General features: G+C 51.0%; 1 protein-coding gene across 1 annotated transcript in view; it reads right to left on the minus strand.

Annotated features, from left to right (window-relative positions):
• The window catches only part of KASH5 (KASH domain containing 5), a 29,559-nt gene extending 15,593 nt beyond the window's left edge, over positions 1 to 13,966 (minus strand). Inside the window, exons 1-9 of the mRNA XM_006160154.3 lie at positions 13,857 to 13,966; positions 10,981 to 11,115; positions 7,804 to 7,908; positions 7,160 to 7,346; positions 5,715 to 5,779; positions 4,099 to 4,165; positions 3,694 to 3,855; positions 2,016 to 2,133; positions 1,655 to 1,705 (exon numbers count right to left, since the gene is read on the minus strand). Of these exons, the coding sequence (XP_006160216.1) occupies positions 1,655 to 1,705; positions 2,016 to 2,133; positions 3,694 to 3,855; positions 4,099 to 4,165; positions 5,715 to 5,779; positions 7,160 to 7,346; positions 7,804 to 7,908; positions 10,981 to 11,023 (798 nt within the window). The 5' untranslated portion in view covers positions 11,024 to 11,115; positions 13,857 to 13,966. The remainder of the gene's footprint in view (positions 1 to 1,654; positions 1,706 to 2,015; positions 2,134 to 3,693; positions 3,856 to 4,098; positions 4,166 to 5,714; positions 5,780 to 7,159; positions 7,347 to 7,803; positions 7,909 to 10,980; positions 11,116 to 13,856) is intronic.
• Positions 13,967 to 19,235: the final 5,269 nt, after the last annotated feature.

The following is a 19,235-nucleotide window of genomic DNA, read 5'->3' on the forward strand; positions in this document are numbered from 1 at the left end:
GGGGGGATGGCCACACCGCAATCCCTTCTCCTCCATTCTCCTCTCGGGATCTTGGGCACGCACGCACACACACCCGGCGTGAGTTTAAGCCACCAGGTCCGGGACTCGAACCGCGGTCGACTACGTGGGAGTCCAGCGACATAGCCATTACACTAACTGCTTGTCCCGCAATACTTTTTCCATCCTGTCAGGATCCTGGGTATGTACACATGTACCTGGTGTGGAAGCCACTAAGACTAGGACTTGAGCCCCTGTCAGACATGTGGGATCTGGCTTCCTCGGCACATCACCGAAGAGCATAATGCTACGGGGCTGGTCTGTCAGATGTGTTTTCTGTCTCAGATAGAATGGGGCTTGAATTGGATGTGAGGTTGTACTGGATCTCTTCAGATGATGTGCTAGGCCTTGGGCAAAATGCTGTCAGTTAGGGCCAGCAGATAGCATGGAGGTTAAGGTGCTGGATTCCATATGGCTGTCTTCCTGGTTTGAGACTTGGATCCAGTGGCTTGAAAAGCACTCTGGGTGCGTGTGTGTGCCCAAAATTCCAAAGAGGGAATGGAAGAGAAAGGACTGCAGCATGACCACCTCCCCAGGGGTGATTTCTCACCTTCCCTCTCTCTCTTTCTGTCTCTCTATGGCAAGTACATGCATCTTACAGCAAAACTAAAACAACCAAACAAGAAGCTGTCATTTAATCCCCACAAAAGCCCTACTGAACAGATACCCTCCTCAGTTCCTAGAGAACAGAATGGAGGCTCAGAAAAAAGTCACATACCTAAAGGTTGACTGTGAAGCCTATTTTTCTCCTCTTTATGATAGAGCATGCATGAACACATGTGAGACAGAGAGGCACCCCGGATGTGATATCATCACTCCGCAACCCCTTTCCCTCGTCTCCCAGCTTCTAAGGACCCTGGGTGCCATTGTGTATGCCCAGCGTGTTTTAAGACCAACCCAAGTATCCAAATCCATGATCACCATATGGCTTCTAGCTTGCAGGGCAGTTGTATTACTACCATGCCAAAGTATCTGCGTTTTTTTTTTTCCTCATAAAAAATACTGAAATATAAATAATGCTAACTTTTAGTGAGCATGCTCTGTGTCCTAGCTTGCACCTAAGACTTTACAAGTATCCTGACTTAAATCTCAAGCAATGATTGGGTGAGCTGGCAGCATGGTAATTAAAACCACATGGCTGGCTGTGTGGTTTGAGTGCCCAACCTGGAGGCTTGAAGGCTTGAGAAATACACCAAGCACATGTGCATGTGTGCCCAAAATCCTGAGAGGAGACAGGAGGAGAAGAGACTACAGTGTGGCTATTCCTACTGGGAGGTGCTTTTTGACTTTCTGTCTCCAGTAAGAAAAAGAAGTTTTGCTCAGAGCAACAAGAGGGTGTACTTGTTTCATCCAGCTTTACTTGTGAAGACACTGAGGTTCTGCTTTTAAGGAGACCTCAGGGTGGCCAAGGCAGGACCCATGCTCTTGTGAACCTTGTGTGATGTGACCTTTGGGACTTGCACACACTATTCAGATCCTCAGGTCTCCCCCAGAAGGCTGAAGTTTGTTTGGTGATGGGGCCTGAGGCACAAGGAGTAGGACCAGGAAGACCCAGAGGGTTAGGGAAGGGGTTGGTGGGTGCCGGGCTTCAGCTTACCTCCTCCTGCAGCGTCTCCATCTCGGTCACCAGGTGCTGCTGCTCCTTTTCCTGACCAACCCCAGAGAGAGGACAAAGGTTTCCTTTCCAGCTCCCTTGCCCCCATATTGTTCTTATCCCACCCTTATGGACACGACCAGGGCCTGGATCACTGAAGAACAGGGCTGGGGAAATGAGTCCCTTTGTATGAAAGGGAAAGGTAGATAGGTCTGAGAGGAAGTTTGGGGTGAGTAGGGACTTGGAATGAGGGAGGAAGCCAGGTGACCCTTGCTCCTTTCCTCCTCAGAATCAAGTTCTGTTGCTCTTACTCCGGGAAAGAGGGAAGGGGAAGAATATCTTTGTTCCCTGGGCCAGAACCCACCATCTGCCGGGCCTGGGCCAGAAGGCTGCGATTCTGTTCCTCTAGGCTCTTGGCTAGAGTCTTCAGGTCCTCCAGCTCTTCATCCACAGCCTTGGCAGACTGCAGAGCCTGCTGGGTGCTGAGTCAGGTGGGTGGGAGGGGGTGAAGAAGGGCCATGAGACAAAGGAAGGCAGAGGTGCGCACAGATAGATCCACTCAGAGAGAAGCAGCAACAGAGAAATCCCAGGTGTGGGGGCAGAGACCCTGAGAGGTAGGACAGAGACCTGGAGAAAAGTGGGAAGGGACCTAGTGTGGGATACAGAGACCCATTTTCTTTCTTCTCCTTCTTTTTTTTTTTTTTTTTCTTTTTAAAATCATGTGCAAATGTTTAGAGAGACAGAAATGGACTCAATGCTGCAATCTTCCAGCCTCCATTGATTTTTGCCAAAGGGCAGGTGCCACCACACCCCAGAGACCCATTTTCATCCTTAGACTTAGTGGGGACAGAGACTTAGAGAAAGTTGGAGACCTAGGGGCCAGACAGTGGTGCAAGGGTAAAAATGGGAAGGATTCAGGTTCGTGTCCAGAGCCCTCTCTGAGTACACAGGGAACATGTGTGCCCAGGATCTGGGCTGACTGAGGCTGGGCTGAATCATGGCATCAAGACCCTGTTGGGGGTGCTGTCCCTCTTTCTCACTCATGAAAGAAATAAATATATGAACTTTAAAAAAGGGGAGAGTGGGAGACTAAAATAGGGAGACCATCACAGACATGAAGACTTAACAGGACACAGGAAAAGGAAAAGGCCAATGATTCAGAGAAACAGAGAGGAAAGGAGACAAGAAAAAAGTCGGAATTCTAGAGATGAAAATAAACAGACTAAAACAGAGGCTGAGAGACAAGAACCAAGAACACATATGAGAAAGATAAAATATATATAATATATATGTGTGTATGTGTGTGTGTTTGAGAGAGAATTTTGCTATAGGCCGCATTCACTTGCCAGAAGGACAGAGAGAGAGAAAGCGAGAAATCACCCCCGAGGGGATGGCCATGCCGCAATCCCTCCTCCTCCATTCTCCTCTCGGGATCTTGGGCACGCACGCCCATGGGCCCGGCGTGAGTTTAAGCCACCGGGTCCCAGATGCGAACCGCGGTTGACTACATGGGAGTCCAGTGACATAGCCATTACACCAACTGCTGGTCCCAAAAGATATATTTTTTAAAAGTTTATTTTGGGGACAGGTGGTGTTTTACTTTTAAAAAATGTTTTAAAGGGGCTCCCAGGAGGCGTGGTCATGAACTGCAGCTTGAGTCCCAGACCTGGTGGCGTGCTTTCTCACGTTCCCTCTCTCTCTAGTCAAATAATAATAATAATAGTAAGTAAAATTAAATAATTATTTTTAAAAATTTATTTATTTCTTCTATGAGAGAGAAAGACAGAGTCAAGTAACCCCATGCCATGACCTTCCCCAGTTCCAGCCAGCCCAGAGCAAAGGCACATATACTTAGGGAGGTCTCAGGATGCAAGCCCAGGACCTTTCCATACATGGGTCCAGTTGTGTTACTGCTGCACAGCTGCCTGGCCTCAAGAAAGATAAAAGGAAGAGGAAAAGAAGAAAGGACAGGCACAGACATGGAACAGGGCATGTATTGAGTAGGGGGCTGGGGGCTGGGAGGGAGGGTTGGGCCAGCCCACCTGCGAAGCTGCTTGCGCAGAGCCAAGATCTCCTCCCCAAGGCGAGCTGACCCCTCCTCAGCGGTTTCCACACTCCGCTGGAGTTTGGCGTTCTCCCCAGCCAGACGGCGGTTGCTGAGCTCCAGGTCCTCCAGGCTGCTCAGCAGGTCGATGGTGGCAGGACTGGGGTAGGAAAGAGGCTGGGGTCACTGCTTGCGTGACCACAGCCTTGGCCACCTTTCTGCAGGTCTGGGTAGGTGCTGGTGGTGGGGAACTATGGCTCTTCTGGAGAAAAAACGGTGGGAGAGACTCTTCCACTCTCCTGAGCTCTTGCCCCTCACCCACTTCCCCACAGGTCCTCCTTGGCAGGCTAGAGGGCACAGGGGTGCAGGATGAGGGGCAGGGAGGGGGTCTGAGGGTAGGTACAGCTCGGGTCTAGGGTCTTCGCCTCCGAAGCTCTCCAGGTTGGCTGGCTCCTCCACTTCTGGGCATCCTGGAGGGAGACAGATAAGAGGGTGCTCCCTGGTGAGCTTAAACATTGAGGTACCCCAGGGCTCTGGGCTTGGTTCTCCTCTGACCTCCACTCTCACCTTTGCTCGGTGATCTCATGGTCTCTAGGGCTACAGCCACACTCACTGTAAGGCCTTTGGCTCATCCTGACCTTGAGCTTAGGCTGGATCTCCCGGATCACCCCAATCTCCACTTTCTTTATGTCCGACGCTGGGCAGCACTTCAACTTCCCAAACCAGTTCCTCCCAGTTCACCTGCGATCCAGGTAGCCACTGGGCCGGCCTGGCTCCCTGGCTCCTCGCCACCCGCGTTGTCTATCAGAGCTCACGCCTGTCCTCCTGCCCTCATTCTGCTCCACCTCTACTTTCTGTCCCCCCAGTCCCTGCCCTGGCTGAGGCCTCTCCCTCTCCCCTTGGATCCTCTCACTGCACTGAGAGACCCTCCCCCAGGCCTCTTGGCCTCTAGTCTCTCCTTCCTGTTCCCTTACTTGGTCCCAGAGCTGGCCTACCCCTCCTCGGCTCACAGCCCTCTCCTGCCCACAGACTGACCAGGAGGCTCAAGGAGATGTCAAAAAAGCTATATATTTTTTGTTTCATGTTTGTTTTAGGGAGATTTTTGCTATATAGAGCCTCCACTCCCTGGAGAGACTGACAGACAGAAAGTGAGAAATCACCCCCTCAGGGCGGAAGGCTATCCTGCAATAATCCTTTCTCCTCCATTCTCCTCTTGGAATTTTGGGCATGCATGCACCAGCACCTGGTGTGGGTTTTAAGCTGAAAGGCCTGGGACTTGAACCATGGTGACTATATGGGAGTGCAGCAATGTAACCATTGTCATCCCAGTTTTTTGTTTATTTTTGTAAGGTTGGAGAAATACACTAAGATCCCTTGTTAAAGGAACACCCCCACACACCCACCCAGTGAATGAGGTCCTGGGTATACAATGGTGAGCAAATCAATCAGCCAAACCCCAGGGCAAACCCCAGGTGGCTAACCAGATAACCAGGTCTCCTCTCAGCCAGGCCTCTGAAGGCAGGCAGACAGGTCTGAGAGTGAGCTGGAGGGTAAGGGATCTTAGCATGGGAGCTCCCGGGGCTTCTCCTTTGCCAAGGGTATAAGGAAAAAGGAAGGTGTGAAGAGTTGAGGCCAGGAAACAGCAGCCAGAGCGAAGGCGCACGGTGGGCAGGCATGCGGCATGTTTGAGAAAGAGCAACAAGGCCAGAAGTCTGCAAATGCCAGAATTAAAAGGGGGTGGTGGCTGAGGAGGCAGAGGAGGACGGGGCTTGCAGGTCTCTTCAACAGGGCTGGCATTAAGAGGAATTGGAAAGAACCCCTTGAAGGAAAAAATCCTGAAATCTCAGGGAGGATAGGCAGTCATAGATGCTTCTAGAAAACCAAACTTGCAACTCCAGGCTACGGCAAAGGTTCCTGGGTCCCACCCTGCCCTTTGCCCCTCACCCCAGCATGGTGGGAAGTCCCCCCCGCTGTCTGACCCTGGGCCGGCCTGCTTCGTTCTATAAATAGCACTCTCACCAGATGGCAGCTGCTGGGCGGGCAGGGCTCCCTCCAAGGCAGTCTCCTCTTCCAGCTCTAATCCCCTGCATCAAAGGGAGGAGGCTCAGAGCCCCCTGCAGTCGCCCACAATCCCAGCAGCCACTGCAGGGGGACTGTGGGTGGGAGGAGGGGAACAGATCAGGTGAGAGCAGCACAGTGGGGAGGAAGGTGAGGCCAGATGGCCAGCGCTGGGGCCAGATGGAAAAGCCAAAGGGGCAAGACTGGGTTTGGTGAAAGGACAGGTAGGGGCCTCGGCTGCCCCCTGCCCCCAGCTTTCCCCTTCATTAGCCTCCTTTTATTTCTGCTTCCCAGAACCTGTCTCCCAGTCCAAGGGATTCTGTCCCCTGCCCAGCTCTCCCTAAACCCGTCTCTTCACTTTTTTCTCCTCCTTAGTCTTGTTCCAACCACGGCAGTTCCCTGGGCCTGCAGAACACTGACTACAGTAAACAGGTATGAAGCTAGATACTAGGAAGGGCGTGGGCCAGCTGGTGGCATGGTGGTTACGGCTGCTGGTTCCCATGTGGTTTATGGCAAAGTTCAAGTCCTGAATCTAGTGGGTTAAAAAATACAACCACAGGTTGGGGTTGACAGGTGGTGTGGTGGTTAAAGGTGCTGGATTCCCACATGGCCAACCACAGTTTGAGTCCCAGACTGGGCTTTCTCCCTTTCTCTCTCGCTGGTCAAATTAAAAAATAACATAAATAAATAAATAAATGATTTTTAAAAGAATTACTTTTATTTAACCTTATTTATCCATTTATTTAATTTTTTATTTTAATTTGACCAGAGAGGGATAAAGTGAGAGAGAGAGAGTGAGAAAGCAAGCTGCCAGGTCTGGGATTTGAACCATGGTCAGGTATGTGGGAGTCCAGTGCCCTTAACCACCACGCCACATGCTGGCCCCCAATAAATAAATAAATCTCTAAAAAATATACACCTAGGGTGAGACCAGCAGTTGGCGTAAAGGCTGTCACTGGACTCCTATGTAGTCAACCGCAATTTGAGTCCTGGACCCGGTGGCTTAAACTCATGCCAGGCATGTGTCCATGTGTGCCCAAAAACCCAAAAGGAGAATGGGAAGCGAGTGGAGGAGAAATGGATTGAGGAATGACCATTCCTCCGGGGGGGGAGGGGGTGACGTCTCACTTTGTCTCTCTTTGTCTTTCTGGTGAGTGCACGTGACCTATAGCAAAAACCCCCCCCCCCAAAAAAAAAAAATACACCAGGGGCATGTGTACACATGCCCCAAATCCTGAAAGTAGGGAAGAATGGAGGAGAGGGAATTGTGGCATGATTATCCCCATAGGGAGGTGACTTGTCTCCTCCTCTCTTTTTCTGTCTCTGGCAAATTAAAAAAAAAAAAGGAAAGAAAAGAAAAGAAAAAGGAGGGGCTTCTCAGGGAGGGTGGAGGTTTGGGGACTCACCCATGTAGCTGACAGGCAGCAATCCAGTCCCGCATGACGACCAGGAAGGTGTCCAAGTCCACGGTGGCCCGAGGGCCCTCCCCACGGGGATCCAGGTTGTGGGCCAACGTTTGGAGCCGCGCATCCTGGGGGCCCTGGCCTGTCACAGCCTCTAGGTAGGCCAGTACTCGGGCCACAGCCACAGTGCCTGGATGGAACGCACAAGGAGTTTGGCAGGGGGTAGGCGGAGCAGGCTTGGTGGCGTGGCGGCCCTGCCTCACAGTCCAGCAGACACCTTGGACAAGTCTCTGCCCTTCCTCTGAGTTAGCTATATTCACCTGGAAATGGGGATCTAGTCATCCCCACCTCACAGAGTGAAGCAAAGAGGTCGGAAATGAAGGACAGTACCCGCTGCGTCCCCCAGGTTCGCGGTGGCTGTTTCCCACCAAAGTCCTGTCCTCTTCCATCAGTGTCCGCCAAGGTTACCGTATCCTGAAAAGCCTCCGTCCCCATCCACTTCCTTCCTGAAGCTTCCCACAACCCCATTTTGTTCTGAAGACTCCCAAGCAGGCCCTAGCCAACTCCTCTCTGTGCCTCCCCAGTGCCCAGCCCCCCATCTCTTTCTGCCCTGACTACTCCCCAGCCCCTCATCCTACCCCTCCCACCTGTCTTCTGAGGGTCACAAGCTTCAAACGTTGAGTTCAGTATTTGCTCCTCTAAGCTGAGCAGCGCCCCCGGGCTGGCTGTCTCGGGCTGCTCCCAGAGGTACACTGAGGAGACAGAAGGGCCCAGTCCACCGGTGAGAAGAGGAGTACCCTGGGTCTCTGGCCTGCTAGACTCTGTGGCAGGAGAGAGGGGTGAGGTGGGATGGGAGGGTTAAGGTATTGGGGGAATTGGGGTGGGGTGGAGAGTGGAGATCTGTGAGAACGCAGAAGGAGGCACTCAGAGCTGCCTGGAGCTGCAGCTGGGCAGGAAGCTGTAGGAAGCTTCAGGAAGGGCAGCAATGTGAGGGTACTTTGAGTCACCTCCCCCAAACGTGGGCCTCATGTTTCATCCCAGGAGGGCTCCTACTGCTGTCTAACCCTTTGTGTCCAAATAAACACTCTGGGATCACCCTTGCCTTCTCTTTTCCAACCTTCCAGGCTAGGCACAGAGAGAGATAGGAGTAGGGGAGGGCCAAAAAGAGGATTCTGGGAGGAGCTGAGGTTGAAGTGGGGCCCAGGAGCCAGGAACAATCCAATAACACACGGGCAGCCTGGATCGATTCCGCCCGCTGCATCTCCGGTCTCCCAGCCCACCCCGGGGACCAGGGCTCTCTCTTCCCTGTATCCCGAGGCGAGGTTGGCGTCACTGGAGCCCACGGCCAGGGTCCAAGATGCAGAAGGATGGGGAGATCCAAGCAGGATGGGCAGTGAGCGAGGGATGGTTAGGAGCTGGACTGGCTTGTCAGACTGGCCCCAGCTCAGAGCCCAACTATACGTCTGGGACAAGTCCCTTCTCCTTTCAGAGCCCTGGTGTCCCCACTGGTAAAAATAGGGGGCAGTTAGGGAGATCCTTTCCACCAGGGCTGAGAGGGTTAGCTCTGTGTTATGTGAGGAACCCACGTGCATGTGCACACGTGTGTATTCTTTGTTCTGTTTGCCCACTGCTATCGCCACAGTGCCTGCACATAATAGGTGCTCAGCAAACGTTCCATGAATAGGAGACCCTCTACTTAAGGAGCCACCGGCTGGCCCAGGCTCTCTCTCAGAGCTGGAAGTGACTTTCGAGGCTCCCGGCCTTCGCACAGCAGGGTGCAACAGCTCAGTGAAGGCCGGCTGGAGGGTCAGGCAGGCTCAGGAGGCAACTTGGACCAGTGGCGGCACCTGGGACTCAACCTCTCTGTGTCTCAGTTTCTTCCTCTGGAGATGGGGTTGGTGTTACCTCCTTCTAGGAAAGAAATGAGATAAAACCTCGAGGGGCCTCAATAGAGGGTCTAGCATGTGATAGGGACTCAATAATAGAATCGAACATTTCTGAGCATTTAATAGTTACCAGGCCTTCTGAGTGCTTTGCATGAACCGTGGGTGGCTGCTATTACTAGTCCCACTTCACAGACGAGGAGACTGAGGTATAGAGAAGTCAGGAACTTGCCCAAGGTCACCTGTTCAACATGTGAGTCCCCTTTCTCATCCCTCCAACTCTTCTAGGGTTCTTTGTTCTAGGTTTTTTTTTTTTTTTTTTTTTTGAGAGATTTTTGCTATAGGGCACATGCGCTTGCCAGAGACAGAGACAGAAAGAAAGAACTCACCCCCGCCCCTGGGGTGGGGGATGACTACAATCCCTTCCCCTCCATTCTCCTCTTGGGACTTTGTACATGTCTCCTCCTCTAGCTTGAATCTGTGCTCTGAGTTTTGGCCTTGGGAAGGGGAGCAGGAACTCATTTAGGTGAGACGTGGGCTTTAGCTGCAATCTGGTTTCCTTCTCTCACTGTCCTCCCCATGTTGTGGACAAGGACCCTGAGGCCCAGCAAGGTCGCTTGTCCAGTGATGCTCATCAGAGAGCACAGAGCCTGGATTTGAACCCAGGATTGTCCAGGGTTCTAAGAGTCAGCATTTGACCGCAGGCCCTTGTAAGAGCCCCTTAGGGAAATGCCTCTTTGTTTCTCCCCTTTTCTCTCCTTCATTTCCTTTCTCAGTGTCTCTGTCCTACTTCCTTTCTGAGCTTTTCTCTGGCTCTTTCCATCTTTATTCGAATCTCCTTCTCCTGTGTCCCATCTATCTGTCTCCAGGTCCCTCACTCCAGTTTTCTTCCCCGCCTCTGTGCTTCCCTGCCGTATTTTGGTGACTCTCTATCCCTGAGTCTTCTCTTTTCTTCCTCTGCTGTTTGTCTCTTTCTCCCCTGCATCCCAGGCCTCCATCTCTCCTGGGTGTGTCCCTCTCTCTCCTTCGGGAGCCTCCGGAGCTGGCTCACCCTTGCCCATAGGTTCCCGGTGGCCACACGCCCTCTGCTGGTGCAGGTGAAGTTTAGATAGTGGTCACTAAGCAGCCTGCCCTCTAGCTCCAGCGCTCTGGTGTCTGCCTCTGACCCTCCTCTCTAAGAAGCCTCCAGAGACCAGGGTCCAAGCCTGGGGCCTAGGGAAAAGACACAGGCTGGAGTGGATGCCTAAGAGTCTCAAAGAAAGAGGCCCAGAGACCTCCATCAGACTGGGTCCTTCTAAGGGGAGGAGTCTCCTTCCCCATCAGACAAGACTCTCCCTTAGCAGAGGACTTTCAGGAAAGATAACCCGGTCCTTCTTTCGGAAGCTGGAGTCCACACCCATTTGATGTGCATCCATCCAACATCAGTAACTGAGTTTCTGGTGCATGTCAGGCATCGCTCTGGGGCAGTGCCAACCATCGGAGCAGTCCCTTGCTACATGCAACTCTTGAGTATTCGAACTGGGGTAAACGCGAACTGACACGCTCTGTCAGTGTGAGGTACACACTGCTCCTGCTCTTAGCTGATAAGTAATTAAAAATACACGTTAGGTCATGAAGACTTAGTATGAAAAAATTGAGTATCTCAGTTTTTTTTTAAGAGAGAGACTTTTGCTATAGGGCGCATGCACTTGCCAGAGAGAGAGAGACAGACAGAGAGAGAGAGAGAGAGAGAGAAATCACCTCCTGGGGGGCGGGGAGGGGGAAGGCCACAATCCCTTCTCTTTCAGTCGGCACTTCATCTACCATAGCTCCCTCCCTCCCACCCTGCACACCTGTTGAGGATCAGCCACCCCTGAAGAGCCTCAGCAGCTCTTAGAGTCACTGCCAGGCACCCATTTGCCTACGCCCTCTTCTGGGGTGAACAGGGGCCCAGTCACCTACTTTCTGAAACAGAGCCACCTGCTTGGCCCTCTGGCAGGTCCATGGGCCGCCTCTGCCACTCCACACCTGCCAGTGCAGCTACCAGCCTCCCTCCATCAAGCGGAGGCACAGGAAAAGGACCCGCTGCTGCTGCTCCTGGAAGGACAAGCAGGAAAATGGCCTCTCAGAGCAGTCACCCACGGGTGGGGGCCTGCTGCTCCATCTGTGCCCCAGGCTACTCTAGGTTTTCAGAACCTGTTTGCCACCCCCACCCCCCGCCTCCCCTGAGCAGCTCCCGCTGGGACCTGTTTTATGGATTGGAGGTGGCAGGACAGGGGGTTAAGGAGTGGCTGGCAGAGGTCCAAATGGGGCTGGAAGGGGAGGTGTTATTGTCATTGTCTCCTCCTTAGGAGACCTGGGAGCCTTTCACCCCAAACCCCCGACAGTTTGTCTAATCCCCTCATCCATCCATTCTCTCCTTCCCTACAGCCCTAGCTCAGCTGGGTTTCATTCTCCCCTGGCCCTCCTCCTTGGCATCCCAGTCTCTAGGTTTCCCCTCCAGTCCATCCCCACAGGGCCTCGAGCTGACCCATGTCTCCTCTGGTCAATGCCATTCCATGGCTCCCCAGCACTTCTGGGGACAGAATCTGGACTAAGCATTGAAGGTCCTGCATGGCTTGGCCCCATCTGTGTCCCCATCTCAAATCATATTGATGCCCCAGCATCTAAACTGTGTTCTGTTCCCCAAACTGGATGGCTGTTCTCACCTCCGGGTCTCTCCCTGGGACATCCTCCTTGCCTTCCTGTCTCTGCTTACAAGTCCCCTCCTCTGGAAAACAGTTCTGATCTCCACCTTGGCTGAGCGAAGTGGTGTGTCTGGGTTTCCCCATGGCCCTGGGCAACTGACGAGTCTCATCATAGTAGCCTGTACTTGGACTGTTGGTCTCTCATGCAAGTTTGACTCTCTCCCTTGCTCCCAGCCCTCCTATGGCTCTCTAGTGTGCCTGAACTAAGTCCAGTCCCTAAGGCTGGAGTGACACAAAGTGGTCCTTGAAGCTCCTGGCCTGTTGTTACTTTTCTCTTCACTGACCAGGCTGACCCCAGGTTACTCATGCTCACCAGGACTGGTGAGAATTTAGCACCTTTTGGGACCAGCAGTTAGCGTAATGGCTATGTCGCTGGACTTCCATGTAGTCGACTGCGGTTCGCGTCCTGGACCCGGTGGTTTAAAACTCACGCCGGGCGCGTGTGCATGTGTGCCCAAGATCCCGAGAGGAGAATGGAGGAGAAGGGATTGCAGCATGGGCATCCCCCCTGGGGGGTGATTTCTCGCTTTGTCTCTCTCTGTCTAGCAAGTGCAAGTGCCCTATATCATAAACCTCTCTTCAAAAAAATAAAAAAAAAGAAAGAAAGAAAGAAAAGAAAAAGGCACCTTTTCCCAAACCTGTTGCTCCCTGGGGTTTTTCTTGGCCCTCCCAGGCCACTTCCCTATTCTCTTCATTGGTGGCCCTGCCCTGACTTACAGCTCTTCTAGAGAGCTTTTCTGAGCCTGGAGACAGTTAGGAACTTCCTCCCCTGTTTTCCAACAGTGCCCTGCCCCATCTCCTTACCTACAAACTCCAGGACACCTGCAAGAGAGAAAGGGATCATGGGGCCCCCAGGGGAGGAACTGGGGCACCCTGGTGCCAATGATCTAGCAGGGTCACCTGGGGCCTGACTGGGTTCTCCCCACCACTTCAGGCCCTTTCCTCACCACATGCTCCCAACACCCTGCACTGGCCAGGGCCAGATGGAACCCACAGCCACCGATGCACACTTTTTGGCAGATTTTAGAATGTCCTTGAAAAAGGGGTCTTTGAAGAGAGACACTTTCAAGGTTGGATAATCCTGTAGGGGCAGAGGAGGGATGGTTGTGGAGTGAGTGGGGACATGACTCTGCAGGCACTGGGCTCTGACTGTTCTGGGACAAACTCCTGAGGGACCCTGAGGGGAGGCCGAGTTGATCGAGGGCTCTGATGGACTGTGGCAAGGAGGTCCTGGGCAGGAATTCTGGGGAGACGAGCCTTTATCTGGACTCCAAGGGAGTCTGACTGGATTTCTGTGTGAGGGAGTAAGTCTGACTTTTAGGGGATTTTGAGGGGGTTTCTGATTGGATTTCAGAGGTCTGAGACCAGATTTCTTCAGTAGGGATCTCTGGATTCCTGGGGGGATCACAGACTGGATTTTAAGTGTGTGTGTGTGTGGGGCCTCTGGCAAAAGTCCAGAAGTCTCTGACTGGATATTGAAAAAAGACTCTTACAGGATTTTTGGTGGGTTTGCCAAGATTTCTGGGCATCACTAATGGGGGGACCTCCCAGGCTTCTAATGAGATCTTGGGAGGGTGAGTAACAGGATTCCAGGGAAAGTAACAGGCTCTGAGGGAGAAGTCAGACGATTTCTAGAAGGTTCTGACACGATTTCAGGTCCTACACGTCTTCCTGGTGCGTTTCTTTCAGTATTCTGACGGGATTTAGTCAGGATTTCTTTTCTTTTCTTTTTTTTTTTTTGTTTGTTTTTCTAATTTGCCAGAGGGTGCTGCACTCACCACAGACAGAGAGGGAGGAGAAAGGACCCCCTCGCCCCCCACCCGGGGATGGTCAGGCCGCAATCCCTTCTGCCCTATTTCTCCACCCTTTTTGGATTTGGGGCCCGCTCAGCATGATTCTCAAGCCGCCAGGCGCGAGACTGGAACCCCGCAGTCGGCCGGGCAGGCTCCCTAGGATTTGGAGAAGACGTTTTACCAGGACTTATGAGGCCTGGACGCTGGGGAGGCTCGCTTATGATTTGGGGCTTTGCTTGGATTTCGGGAGGCGCTCTGACAGGGCCCACAGGGGAAGCTCGTCACAAGCAGAGCGCACCTGGAGTCACGTCCTAGTCTCGGGACACAGCTCGAGGCCACGAACGACGAACTGCAGGTACGTCGGCGGGAGTGAGCAGCACGCTCTCGGTTTCCCACCAGAACAGTAAGGAGGCGGGAGGAAAAGAAAGATCGCGAGATGTCTAAGCCCCGCCCCAGCGGGATTCCTTCCACAGCGCAGGCGCACACGGGGAAGGCACGCGTTGCTCTTGGCGTTACCCGTACCAGCAAGGTCGCGCATGCGTGCAGCCCTGGCGGTGCGCCTCGCCGGGTAAAGCGGGCACGCGCGCACTAACAGCAGGTGACTGCTGCGGGGCGTGCACGTGGCGGCCGTATCCACTACTTTGAAGCCTTCCTTGCGCCCTCAAGCTTTGGACTGAGGGGCTCTTGTCCATTCTCCACTTGGCGGTTAAGCCGTGCCCTTTTAGCCAGGCCGCTGGACACCGTCACAATTATATCCTTCCTTGTCCAGCCTCACCTCAACTCAGTCCACCCCTGCCCACCTTTTTGTGGCGGCAGTCACGCTGTAATTTCTTTCTTTCTTCATTTTTTGGAGAGGTTTTTCCTATAGGGCATGTGCACTCACCAGAAAGAGAGACAGAAAGTGAGAAATCACACTTCCATACACACACACCCTCACCCCCCCCCCCATGGCCACGCCGCAGTCCCTTCTCCTCCATTCTCCTCTCAGGATCTTGGGCACGCACGCACGCGCGCCCGGCCAGAGTTTAAGCCACCGGGACTGGGACTCCAACTGCAGTTGACTACATGGGAGTCTAGCGACATAGCCATTACACCAACTGCTGGTCCCCACGCTGTAATTTAAAAAGTGTTTTTAAAGAGTTTTTTGCCTTAGGGTATGTCTGCTGGCTGGAGAGAGACAGATAGTGACAGGGAAAGTGAGAAATCACTCCCCCAGGGGAATGGGTGCCACAATCCCTTTTCCATTCTCCTCCTGCGATCTTGGGCACGCACACACACCCAGTGATTCTCAAACCCCTGGGTCCTGGACTTGAACCCCAGTTGCTCATGTGGGAGCCCAACGTGGAAACTACTACACCATCTGCTGACCCCAAGCTGTATTAATAGTATAGATCCCTAATGGCGTTTTTTTTTTTTTTTAAGAATTACTTTTATTTAACTTTATTTATTTTAATTTGATGAGAGAGAGAGAGAGAGAGAGGGAGAGAAAGTGAGAAAGCAAGGCTCCAGGTCCGGGACTCAAACTGACTCAAACTGTGGTCGGCCATGTGAGAGTCCAGCGCCCCATCCACCATGCCACTGGCCAACCCCTCCTGATGGCTTCTTCCTCAAACTATTCCATTCATTCCTTTGGGGAGAAAACAGGGAGAACATTTTCAGCTTTTCTAGCTAGAGTGAGGAAGAGGGCTATATCCAGAATTGACTCGGGAGAAGGAGATTTTGGGGAAACCACTTGGAAACCACTTGGCTGCTTGGCTAGCCAAGACACAGGAGAGGAATCTGTTTATTCATCCTTTTATTCATCCCATCCTCGTTTGTCAGCCCTCGCTTCCTCAGAAAAGCGTTCCCTGCCACACTGACTCTGCCAGGCCCGTCTTCCTATCTGCTTGCTCTATTTTAGTGGCCCTCCAGGCGCCTCTCCACCCCGCATAGTCTATATTTGTGTACTGTCTATCACCCCTGCTGGAATGTGAGCTCCAAGCAGTGGAGACTGTTTTGGGGCTACCACACGCCTGGCCGAGTGTGGTGCTCGAAAACAGATTTGTTGAATGTATGCATGGATGGAATCCAAGGCTCTCAACTACCAGGCAGTGTAGATGACAAGGCTGTGGGTCTGGAGTCAGATATTCTTGGGATTGAAGTTTACTTATTTATTTTAGATTTTTGCTATAGGGCACGAGTGCTAGCCAGAGAGAGGTAGAGAAAGAGATAGTGAGAGGGAACATGAGGACCCCCCTCCCCCCGTGGGGGTGGCCACACCACAGTTTCCTCTCCATTCTCCTCTTAGAATTTTGGGCACTCACTCACTCGTGCCCTGCATCTTTTTCTTTTTCTTTTTTTTTTTTTTCATTTTATTTAGAGGTTTTTGCCATAGGGTATGTGTGCTCACCAGAGAGAAAGACAGAGACAGTGAGAGGGAAAGTGAGAAATCACACCCCCACACACCCCCACAAGGAGAGTGGCCATGCCACAGTCCCTTCTCCTCCATTCTCCTCACAGGGTCTTTGGCATGCACACACATGCACCCAGCGTGAGTTTCAAGCTACCAGGTCCAGGACTCAAAACGCGGTCCCATGTGGGAGTCCAGCAATGTAACTATTATGCCATCTGCTGGCCTCCAGCTCTGTGATTTTCAGGCTGTAGGATCTGGGACTCAAAGTGCGGAGTCAGCTCCGTGGGATCCAGCACCCTAACCTTCATGCCATCTCTGCTTGCCTTCTTGTGACTGAATTTGGAATCCTTCACTTTGTAGCTGTGACCTTGGCACAATGACTTTACCCTCTCTGAGCTTCACTCTTTTCTTTATAGCGTTGATCTCTTTTTCTTGCCTTATTTACTGAACTAGGACCTCCAGTAATGATGTTGAACAGATTGCAGATATCTTCATTCTGTCTCATTCCTGATTTCATATATTTCACTATTAAATATGCTGATATTACATACCCACACATATATGCGTATCTATCTATATGTTATATATACATATGTTTGTGTGTGTGTGTGTGTGTCTGATTTATTATTTTACTTTTACCAGAAAGCACTTGCACTTGCCGGAGAGAGACAGAGTAAAAACCAGAAAGCATCCCCCCATGGGGCATAGTCATTCTGAAATCCTTTCTCCACCATTTCTTCGTCCTTTCAGGGTTTTGAACATGCACAGCCACATGTCCAGTAAGTTTCCCAAGTCACTGGGTCTGAGACTTAAACCTGGCAGTTAGCTATGTGGGAGCCAGCTGCTTTAATTGCTAGGTCATGGTCTGGCCCATTTAATTATTAATGTGGGTGGTTGTCAGGTGGCATGGTGGCTAAGGGCTCTGGACTCCCACATGGCTGATGGCGGTTCAAGTCCTACACCTGGTAGCTTGTTTCTCTCTCTCTCTCTCTCTCTGTCCCTCTCTGGTCAAATTAAAATAAGTAAATAAATTTTAAAAGTTAAATAATTCTTTTAAAATATTATTAATGTGGTTAATTACATTAATTTAGCTTTAGAACATTTTCTATTATCTGAGTGTTCCAAGTTTACATTTTTGGGACCAGCAGTTAGCGTAATGGCTATGTTGCTGAACTCCCACAGAGTCGACTGCAGTTTGCATCCCGGACCTGGTGGCTTAAAACTCAAGCCGGGCGTGTGTGCGTGCGTGCCCAAGAGCCCGAGAGGAGAATGGAGAAGGGATTGTGGTGTGGCCATCCCCCATGGGGGGTGATTTCTCGCTTTCTGTCTCTCTGTCTCTCTCTGTCTGGCGAGCGTACACGCCCAATAACAAAAACCTCTAAAAAAACAAAGTTTACATTAAAAAAAAATTATTTGTCTAATTTCATTTATTTACTTATTTATTTTGATTTGACCAGAGGTGGACAGAGTGAGAGAGAGAGAAAGTGAGAAAGCAAGCTGCCAGGTCTAGTACCTGAACCCCGGTTAGCCATGTGGGAGTCCCAGTGCCCTTAACCATCATGCCACCTGCCAGCCCCGAAGTTTACATTTTTTTTAAGAGAGATTTTTGCTATAAGGTGAGTATGCTTTTGCAGGAGAGACAGAGACAAGGAGACAGAAAGTGGGGGCTATCCCCAGGGGGATAGCCACGCGGCAATCTATTCTCCTCCATTCTCCTCTTGGGATTTTGAGCACACACACTCACTCGTGCCCAGCATGCGTTTTAAGCTGCTGGGTCCAGGACTCGAACCACTGTCAATTATGTGGTAGTACAGCAATGTAACCGCTATGCCATCTGCTGGTCCCTGAAGTTTATATTTTAACATTTTAATTTATTATTAGTTTAAAATTTGCTATAGGGCACATGTGCTTTACCAGAGAGAGACAGAGGGAAAGGGAAAGTGAGAGAACAAGCTGCCAGGTTCAGGACTCAAACTGCGGTTAGCCACGTGGGAGTCCAGTGCCTTAACCACCATGCCACCTGCTGGCCCTACATTTCATTTCAATGTTAACCTTGCATTTCTGGATTAATTCTCACTGAGTTAGGGTGTATTATTATTTTTATGTATTGCCAGATTTGATTTGATTTTCTTTTCTATAAGGTCCCAGTTAGGTTCTGATAAGGCTATTACATCCATGTGTTAGGGACCAGCAGATGGCGTAATGGTTTCATCATGGACTCCCACATAGTTGACCGTGGTTCGAGTCCCAGACCTAGTGGTTTTGAACTCAAGTGGGATGCGTGTATGTGTGTGCCCAAAATCCCAAGAGGAGAGTGGAAGAGAAGGAACTGCGGCGTGGCCATCCACACTGCTTTGTCACTTTGTCTCTCTGGTGAGTGCATGTGCCCTACAACAAAAATCTCTCTCTCAAAAAAATATATACGTGTGTATGTTGAAGCATTCTGCCTTTTTCTGTTCTTTGGAAGTGCAGTGTAAGATTAATGTTATTTATTTTTTATGTATTTGGAAGAATTTACCAGTGAAGCCATCTGGACCTAAAGTTTTCTTTGTGGGAGGACTTTAAATTACAAATGTAAATTCTCTTATAAAAATACAACTATTCAGATGTTCCATTTTATTTTTGGCAAATTGTAGTTTTCAAGGAATTTTTTCATTTTATCTAAAATTTGAAGTTATTTCCATAAAGATCATAATATCTCCTTATCGTCCTTTAAAATATAATTACTTTATTTTAATTATTCATTCATTTATTATAATTTGATGAGAGAGAGAGAGAGAAGGCAAAAAAGTAAGTTGCCAGGTCCAGGACTTGAGCCAGGGTCGGCCTTGTGGGAGTGTCTAGTGCCTTAACCACCATGCCACCTGGTGGTTCCTTATTGTCTTTTTTAAAAAGAATTATTTCATTTAACTTTATTTATTTATTTTAATTTGACCAGAGAGGGACAGAGTGTGTGTGTGTGTGAGAGAGAGGAAAAGTGAGAAAGCAAGCTGCCAGGTCCGGGACTTGAACCGTGATTGACTGTGTGGGCATCCAGCACTGTTAACCACCACGCCACCTGTGGGCTCCAATTGTTTTTTTAAGATCTGTGTGATCTGGGACCAGCAGTTAGCGTAATGGCTATGTCACTGGACTCCCATGTAGTTGACCACGGTTTGAGTCCTGGACCCAGTGGCTTAAACTCACGCCAGGCGCATGTGCGTGCGTGCCCAAGATCCCAAGAGAATGGAGAAGGGATTGTAGCGTATCCATCTCCCCTGGGGGGTGATTTCTCGCTTTCTGACT

This window comes from Tupaia chinensis, unplaced genomic scaffold (assembly GCF_000334495.1).
Source record: "Tupaia chinensis unplaced genomic scaffold, TupChi_1.0 Scaffold000673_1, whole genome shotgun sequence".
In the NCBI taxonomy this organism is placed as follows: Eukaryota; Metazoa; Chordata; class Mammalia; order Scandentia; family Tupaiidae; genus Tupaia; species Tupaia belangeri.